The following is a 9,450-nucleotide window of genomic DNA, read 5'->3' on the forward strand; positions in this document are numbered from 1 at the left end:
CTGGGCCTACCACTATCCCACATACGACTGCCCTCCTCTACCTTCGAACCTATCATCCAACGGTTCCTAAAGTACCTTTCCGGTTGGGTGGCAAAGCTGCTCTCCCGCGGGGCCAGATTAACGCTTATATCCGCCACTCTCGACGCCCTCGCCACTCACTTCATGTCTGTTTTTAGGCTCCCCAAGAAGATCATCAAAAGACTAGACGCCATTCGCAGATCCTTTTTCTGGGCTGCCGACGAAACATGCTCCGGGGCCAAATGCCTTATTGCATGGAAAAAAGGTCTTCACCCCTAAAAAGGCTGGGGGGCTCGGCATAAAAAACCTACACCTCCAAAACAATTGCCTCCTTATGAAATTTGCCTTCAAGCTTCTCCAAAAACAAGACTTGCCTTGGGTAAACTGGTTCTTCCAACACTACTCTCTCGACTTCAAAAATAAACCTCACAACCCCTCCTACCTTTGGAAAATCGTAAACAAACAACTTAGCCCGTACGCAGTATATCTTTTGTCCTCACCAACAATGGTACTTCCACCTTCTTCTGGCTGGATGCTTGGCTTCTTCCGACACCGCTTGCAGATACCTACCCACACCTCTTCTCCCACTCCACCTCACCCTCGGTCCTGGTATCACATGTCATGCATAATGGTTTACTCGCTACTCTGCGGAACGCCTAACAATTGTTGCTTCTGTAGAGCTTGCGTCTATTTTGTCTCTGTTGCAGGATGTTGCCACCAACGACACGCCCGACGACAGGTTCCTCAACCACGGCTCCTCCTCCTCCTCGAGGTGCGCCTACTCGCTGCTCTCCTCCGACCACGAGATCGATCTCAACGCAGGGTACATTTGGAGCTCCAAGGCACCTATCAAGGTCAAGATCTTCAGTTGGCTTCTCTGTAGTGACAGGTTGAGCACGATGGCGAACTTACACCGTAAGACCATCACCTCCGACTCGGTCTGCCCACGGTGCGAAATCACCCATGAGAACGCAACGCACGTTGCCTTCCTTTGCCCATGTGAAACACATGTGTGGTCCCTCCTTGGGTTGCAGCAACCTCACTCCATCGACCTTCTATGGGATACTACGACTCCGGTCGGCCTCGACATCAACATTTGGCCTACCGTCGCCCTCGCCATTCTCTGGAAACTTTGGGACTCCCGGAACGCCCGAGTTTTTCGCAATGAACGTCACACACCCCTAGATACTCTTCGGAACATCATCTCAGATTTCACGCTTTGGGCCTTTAGGTTTAAGGACCCCGTCAGTAGGGAGGCGGCCGTGTCTTGGCGCCTTTTCCTTTCCTCTCGATGTAACCCGTGATGTTAGTCCTGCTACATGCTAGCTAGGTCTTGCCCTCTTCTAGGTGGTTTTTTTTTTCCTTCCGTAACCTTCTTACCTGTTAGGTTTTCGGCCCGGTTTCCCTCATAAACGGGGTACACTTGTTTAGGTTTTTGATCCGGTTTCCCTTATAAACTGAATCAGCCAAAGCCTTTGAGGTGACTCTGGCTTTGGCAGCTTTTTGAGCAATATATTCAGGTGAGGATCCTCTCCCCCCGGTGATCATTCAAAAAAAATGATGTATATGTCCCCGAAGCATTGCTTAGGCCACACTTTATATTCCGCAAAGTCTAAACTTGCGAATAATTTAAGTAAAATTTGTAGTTGTGTCCCTATTCAGCAACCCTCTTGGTTCATCTCGATCCTTTCAATTATGTATTTTAAATTCTCGTTTGTTCTTTGGTTACATGCAGAAATTGATCTTTGTAATTAGGTAGAATGTGTTTCCAACACCGTCAATAATCATACCAGAGTTGGTTTAGCGATTGCTAAGGCGCACCATCAAGTGTTCGGGGTAGTCGTGTCGTTAAAGTCTCCTCCGAATTCAACATTATGTTATCAAAATATTGTGCCACCTCGTACTTATCAGATCAATGTCGCCTACGCCTTCCCCGACTAATGACTTCCTGGCCATTGCATCAATAACGTTTTCCCTTGCAGGTCTAGAGGCAACATTGAGCTTCGCTCACGGCACACTGCCGATGAGTGCAACAGGAAGACGTTAGTGCCAGTGGCTCCGGGCGTTCAATCTTAGCCCTCCACGTCCAATCCAACGGCCAAAGTTGCTACTCCTCATTTCATTTCTCACGAGCAAATTCTAATCTGATAACACTGCTTAGCAAGGGGCTTACATGAACCACCGGCCATCACCGGACTGTCCGCGAAACGAGCTACTAAAATGGAGCTACTGCGGCGCCAGCCCGCTGTCATAGTCGCTGCCCCGCCGCGGCCCATTCTGTAGGTTCCTCTCGAACTCCCTCAGGTAGTCCAGGAGCAAAACGATCACGAAGAGGATGAACCCACCGGAGGAGCTGCTGCCGCCGCCGCCACCGCCACCGCCTCCTCCGCCGAACCGAAACGGCGGGAACCCGACACCCCCGTCGTCGAGCCTCGGCTTCACCTTCTCTGCGATCAGGTGTAGCAAAGAAGTGAGGAGACCGCGTGGCAAGTGTCATTGGAAGCACAGGTTTGCAGTGCACCCAACTTCGGAAACGAGACGAGGTTTGCAAAGAACAAAGCAGGGTTGCGCAGAATGCAGATGCCTTGCGTTACCTTTAACTGAACCCGACGGTGGAGAGGTGGGCCCTGAGAACGATTTGCGCTTCGCGGTTTGCGTCTGGTTAGCACAGCACGTTATGTTCTGCAGGAAAAAAACATTCAGAGACGATCTGCGTAGATACTATTGAATTTGCTGGAACGGGCGCAGAATCAGACGAATTAATCAAGTATATCCTGTTACTTGTACTATCAAAAAAGATCAAGCAACATTAACATTTCAGGCTTACAGACGACGGTAAAAAGATTTCCCTAGAACTAGACAGCCCTATTTGGGTACATGTTCTAGATACACCAATCAGGTGATTGTAGGAATTCTGTTTTGCAGAGTGAAAAGAAAGACCTCTGTTTTTTTGTGGATTTTAAGCTAGAAAAGGTTAACTCTGAAGCTTAAAATCAACAAGGGCTTCAAATCCCCTCTTGTGCACTCTTTTTGCCTAGCTAGCGCAAAATAGCATGCGTCAAAATTTGAAATGGACCGCATTGGCATAAATTATATCTAACTAACAAGAATACACTGATCCCTTCTGTTTGCAAGGCTGGATAATCTTCGGACTACACAATTTTATATGAGATGGTCTTTGTCATGTTATAATGCGTACATTATTGGTTTTCCAACTTTGAAACTTCCTGGCTTCCACTAAAATCTGAAGGCCGTGAAGCCTTTCAGATTGTTTGAATTGCTTCCTTTCCTTATGACAACAACCTACCCAAATGATAAGTGCCACATGTGTGGCACGAAGTAACACCGCCCTGACGTTTTTTTATAAGTAAAATTGCCATCCGAAAAAAAAAACAAAAAAACTGAAACTTGCTATCCAAACAGAAAGTTGCCAGGTTTCAAAAAAAGAAGTGTAACTAAAGTTGCAATCAAAAAACCTATTTGATTTCTTTGTCATTTTTTGCACCAGAAACCTGCTGATTGCTTTCTGGGTACTCTTACAAATTACACCTAATAAGTTATAAACAATCTAACCAGGTATAATCCGTAGCGGCGAGAAAAGACGATGAGTAGGAACATCTTACTGCTTTCACACAGATGGAGTTGCTGAGCATATTCCTCCGGGACTGCGAACCCGAGATAGATTGTTCTCCCCAGCTTTGTCCTACACAGAATATTATAAGTTCTGCATGAGCTTTGGTAAACAAAAACTATACTAGCAGTAAGCACCATCTCCTACTATTAATAAACTGCAGTAAAAAATGACCATCTTCCTTAGTACGTAGGGTAATCTTCTCCGCGGAAATATCCGCGGACGAATACTTATTCTTGACACGGGCGGAAGTTATTGGATAAGATAGGCAGAGTAGAGAGGTGGATGCATGGATGAGACGACCGGCGCCAACCTGGTTCTCCCCCCGTCCGCTGGCGCGCGGCGGGCCGCAGGAGAAGCGAGCTCGGCGCGGACATTGTGGCGAGCGGGAGCATGGCGGCCGGCGGCGTCGACAGAGCGAGCTGGTCTCGTGGTGCAGCGCAGGGCCTGGACGAGAAAATCACAGAGACATGGAGGACGGTGAGGAGGAGGAGGAGGAGAAGCCTGATTGCAAGGGAGTGAGGGGGGCGAGGTTACCTTGCAGCTCCGGATGAGAGCGCGGCCGGGGCTGTGATGTGGAGGACGACGAGGTGGAGGGCTGGGTGTGGTGGTGTTCATGAGCAGAAGAAGGTTATCCATTAGGAGGGCCATTTTTCTTAAGCTAAATTTTAAAAAGGGGTTTGTAGGAACTTACATTTTTCTTTTCGTTTCATTTGTACGGCTGATTTGTTTTATTTTGAATTTTTTCTGTGGCCCATTCTGCACTCTTTTTGCTCATTCAATCTCTGTCTATGAAACAAATATGTTTTTTCAGGGAACGGCATCATGGTTAACCTCATTGATTTGGGAAAATGGTGACATCGTTTGTGATATGGGCCACTGTGAAACAGATACCCCTCCGTCAACAAATATAAGATTTTTAAATATTCTAATATGATTACATATGGACTGAAATAAATAAACAAATACACTAAAATGTATCTATATATCTAATTCAAAAAACTGTACCAAAATACTTATAGTTGGGGGAAAACCAGTACAAGTTCCCCAACAACAAGTATTGTGGTACAGAGGGAGTATTTGTGAACGGAAAGAATATTTTACTAAGAATAAATGATTTGATTCGCAGAACAAAAAAAGAACAATCAATGATCTACAACAAATATGTTCTACTGCAGCAACACAAATATCTCTCAGCTAACTCCTAAACCATCGGATCTACGTGCGGTGATTCGTGCGGATATTTCGTTTTTTTTTTTCTCTTGGTTATGTTTTACAGCTTTTGTTTTAGTTCTATTTTTCCCTACTTGCAACTACAACCTTGTCAGCCTCGCGTAGTTACAGTTGCACACGCACCTCGTCGTGCAGAACTGCAGTTATACATATCACATATGTGTCGATCTAGCGCAATTACATGTAAGTCACTCACGCACAACTATGAGTGCACACACACCTGCGGACATGCAACCACAGTTACATGCCCGTCCGTGCCATGCACGCTGTAATCTTAGTTGTACATCTCTCGTCGGTCCCACTCGTAAAAACAAAAGCATGAAAAGAAAAGGGAAAGGAAAAAAGAAAAATGATAAACCGAAACTCAAAGCAATTGACGGGGCATAGGCTCTAACATCAAATTGCAAAAAATCCCCTATGAGTCTGATAATTACGCGTGGGTCCAGCAACTCCGTTTAACCGTTGGATCTGAAACCTAACAGTCCATGTGAGCTCATATCACGGGAGCCCGGGAGGCTCGGGAGCACCTTATACTACCCCACTACACACAATAAGTTGGGCAAACCAAGGTGAGCTAGGCTAAGGAAGCTTAAAACTTTTACCGCCATTTTCGAGTTTTATTGGGGGAGACTAGTATAGGATCTTACATTAGGTGAGATCGATTAAAAAAAATTACAAAACATGTGAATAGTGGCAACTTTGGGTGAATAGTGCAAAATACAATTCACTCGAAGTTTCCACTATTCACATTCAACTTTGTATTTTTTTTATCTTGTATACACACCTTAGAGATATGGTTTCAAATGATTTTAGAATTTTTAAATATAATTTTTGTGGTTGATCTTATTGATCTACCTAATGTGAGACTCTATACTAGTCTCCGTCGATTTTTACCATGAAACCAAAGTGTTTTCGTCCTACGCTGGGCAGGGTCACGCCACTATTTCTCGTGTGTGTACCTCTGCCTATATGTTTACTTTCGGGGATACAAAACCATTTTTCTATACAGATTTGTGTCATTGTGATGAATTGTTTTGAAAATTATTGCAAAAAATATTTATATGTGAAATTTAGTATCTTGAAAATTTCCTACGCACACGCAAGATCATGGTGATGCATAGCAACGAGGGGGAGAGTGTTGTCTACGTACCCTCGTAGACCGTAAGCGGAAGCGTTATGACAACGCGGTTGATGTAGTCATACGTCTTCACGATCCGACCGATCCAAGTACCGAACACACGGCACCTCCGAGTTCAGCACACGTCAACTCGGTGACGTCCCACGAACTCACGATCCAGCAGAGCTTCGGGGGAGAGTTCCGTCAGCACGACGGCGTGATGACGGTCATGATGATGCTACCGACGCAGGGCTTCGCCTAAGCACCGCTACAATATGGCCGAGGTGGATTATGGTGGAGGGGGGCACAGCACACGGCTAAAAGATCAACTGATCAACTTGTGTGTCTATGGGGTGCCCCCCTCCCCCGTATATAAAGGAGTGGAGGAGGGGGAGGGGGCCGGCCTCCTAGGCGCGCCCCAAGGGGAGTCCTACTCCCACTGGGAGTAGGACTCCAATCCTTCCAAGAGTAGGAGTAGGAGGGGAGGAAGGAGGAGAGAGGGGGAAGGAAAAAGGGGGGCGCCCCCCCCCTGTCCAATTCGGACTAGAGGGGGAGGGGGCACGCGGCCTGCCCTGGCCGCCCCTCCTCTTCTCCACTAAGGCCCAATAGGCCCATTACACTCCCCGGGGGGTTCCGGTAACCCCCCGGTACTCCGGTATTTGTCCGAACTTACCCGGAACCCTTCTGAAGTCCAAACATAGTCATCCAATATATCGATCTTTATGTCTCGACCATTTTGAGACTCCTCGTCATGTCCGTGATCATATCCGGGATTCCGAACTACCTTCGTTTCATCAAAACACATAAACTCATATTACCGATCGTCACCGAATGTTAAGCGTGCAGACCCTATGGGTTCAACAACTATGTAGACATGACCGAGACTCGTCTCCGGTCAATAACCAACCAATAGCGGAACCTGGATGCTCATGTTGGCTCCTACATATTCTACGAAGATCTTTATCGGTCAAACCGCATAACAACATACGTTGTTCCCTTTGTCATCGGTATGTTACTTGCCCGAGATTCGATCGTTGATATCTCAATACCTAGTTCAATCTCGTTACCGGCAAGTCTCTTTACTCATTCCGTAATACATCATCCCGCAATTAACTCATTAGTTGCATTGCTTGCAAAGCTTATAGTGATCTGCATTACCGAGAGGGCCCAGAGATACCTATCCGACAATCGGAGTGACAAATCCTAATCTCGATCTATGCCAACTCAACAAGTACCATCGGAGACACCTGTAGAGCACCTTTATAATCACCCAGTTACGTTGTGACGTTTGGTAGCACACAAAGTGTTCGTCCGGTATTCGGGAGTTGCATAATCTCGTAGTCATAGGAACATGTATAAGTCATGAAGAAAGCAATAGCAATATACTAAACGATCAAATGCTAAGCTAACGGAATGGGTCAAGTCAATCACATCATTCTGTAATGATGTGATCCCGTTAATCAAATGACAACTCATGTCTATGGCTAGGAAACTTAACCATCAACGAGCTAGTCAAGTAGAGGCATACTAGTGACACTCTGTTTGTCTATGTATTCACACATGTACTAAGTTTCCGGTTAATACAATTCTAGCATGAATAATAAACATTTATCATGATATAAGGAAATATAAATAACAACTTTATTATTGCCTCTAGGGCATATTTCCTTCAGTTTCCCACTTGCACTAGAGTCAATAATCTAGATTACACAGTAATGAATCTAACACCCATGGAGTCTTGGTGCTGATCATGTTTTGCTCGTGAGAGAGGCTTAGTCAACGGGTCTGCAACATTCAGATCCGTATGTATCTTGCAAATCTCCATGTCTCCCTCCTTGACTTGGTCGCAGATAGAATTGAAGCGTCTCTTGATGTGCTTGGTTCTCTTGTGAAATCTGGATTCCTTTGCCAACGCAATTGCACCAGTATTGTCACAAAAGATTTTCATTGGACCCGATGCACTAGGTATGACCCCTAGATCAGATATGAACTCCTTCATCCAGACTCCTTCATTTGTTGCTTCCGAAGCAGCTATGTACTCCGCTTCACACGTAGATCCCGCCACGACGCTTTGCTTAGAACTGCACCACCTGACAGCTCCACCGTTCAATATAAATACGTATCCGGTTTGTGACTTAGTGTCATCCGGATCAATGTCAAAGCTTGCATCGACGTAACCATTTACGACGAGCTCTTTGTCACATCCATAAACGAGAAACATATCCTTAGTCCTTTTTAGGTATTTCAGGATGTTCTTGACCGCTGTCCAGTGATCCACTCCTGGATTACTTTGGTACCTCCCTGCTAAGCTAATAGCAAGGCACACATCAGGTCTGGTACATAGCATTGCATACATGATAGAGCCTATGGCTGAAGCATACGGAACATCTTTCATTTTCTCTCTATCTTCTGCAGTGGTCGGGCATTGAGTCTGACTCAACTTCACACCTTGTAACACAGGCAAGAACCCTTTCTTTGCTTGATCCATTTTGAACTTCTTCAAAACTTTATCAAGGTATGTGCTTTGTGAAAGTCCAATTAAGCGTCTTGATCTATCTCTATAGATCTTGATGCCCAATATATAAGCAGCTTCACCGAGGTCTTTCATTGAAAAACTCTTATTCAAGTATCCTTTTATGTTATCCAAAAATTCTATATCATTTCCAATCAACAATATGTCATCCACATATAATATTAGAAATGCCACAGAGCTCCCACTCACTTTCTTGTAAATACAGGCTTCTCCAAAAGTCTGTATAAAACCATATGCTTTGATCACACTATCAAAACATTTATTCCAACTCCGAGATGCTTGCACCAGTCCATAGATGGATCGCTGGAGCTTACACACTTTGTTAGCATCCTTTGGATCGATAAAACCTTCAGGTTGCATCATATACAACTCTTCTTCCAGAAATCCATTCAGGAATGCAGTCTTTACATCCATTTGCCAAATTTCATAATCATAAAATGCGGCAATTGCTAACATGATTCGGACGGACTTAAGCATCGCTACGGGTGAGAAAGTCTCATCGTATTCAACTCTTTGAACTTGTCGAAAACCTTTTGCAACAAGTCGAGCTTTGTAGACAGTAACATTATCGTCAGCGTCAGTGTTCTTCTTGAAGATCCATTTATTCTCGATGGCTTGCTGATCATCGGGCAAGTCAACCAAAGTCCGCACTTTGTTCTCATACATGGATCCCATCTCAGATTTCATGGCCTCAAGCCATTTTGCGGAATCTGGGCTCATCATCGCTTCCTCATAGTTCGTAGGTTCGTCATGGTCAAGTAACATGACCTCCAGAACAGGATTACCGTACCACTCTGGTGCGGATCTTACTCTGGTTGACCTACGAGGTTCGGTAGTAACTAGATCTGAAGTTACATGATCATCATCATTAGCTTCCTCACTAATTGGTGTAGTAGTCACAGGAACAGATTTCTGTGA

General features: G+C 45.2%; 1 protein-coding gene across 1 annotated transcript; it reads right to left on the reverse strand.

Annotated features, from left to right (window-relative positions):
- Positions 1 to 2,108: 2,108 nt before the first annotated feature.
- On the reverse strand, positions 2,109 to 4,316 carry LOC109739278 (protein YELLOW LEAF 1, choloroplastic). The gene is made up of 5 exons (XM_020298362.4): positions 4,187 to 4,316; positions 3,963 to 4,096; positions 3,642 to 3,721; positions 2,613 to 2,700; positions 2,109 to 2,465 (listed from the first exon to the last, which is right to left on the reverse strand). The coding sequence occupies exons 2-5, from the start codon at positions 4,042 to 4,044 to the stop codon at positions 2,245 to 2,247; spliced, it is 471 nt and encodes a 156-aa protein (XP_020153951.1). The 5' UTR covers positions 4,045 to 4,096; positions 4,187 to 4,316; the 3' UTR covers positions 2,109 to 2,244.
- Positions 4,317 to 9,450: the final 5,134 nt, after the last annotated feature.

This window comes from Aegilops tauschii, chromosome 6 (assembly GCF_002575655.3).
Source record: "Aegilops tauschii subsp. strangulata cultivar AL8/78 chromosome 6, Aet v6.0, whole genome shotgun sequence".
Taxonomy (NCBI): domain Eukaryota; kingdom Viridiplantae; phylum Streptophyta; class Magnoliopsida; order Poales; family Poaceae; genus Aegilops; species Aegilops tauschii.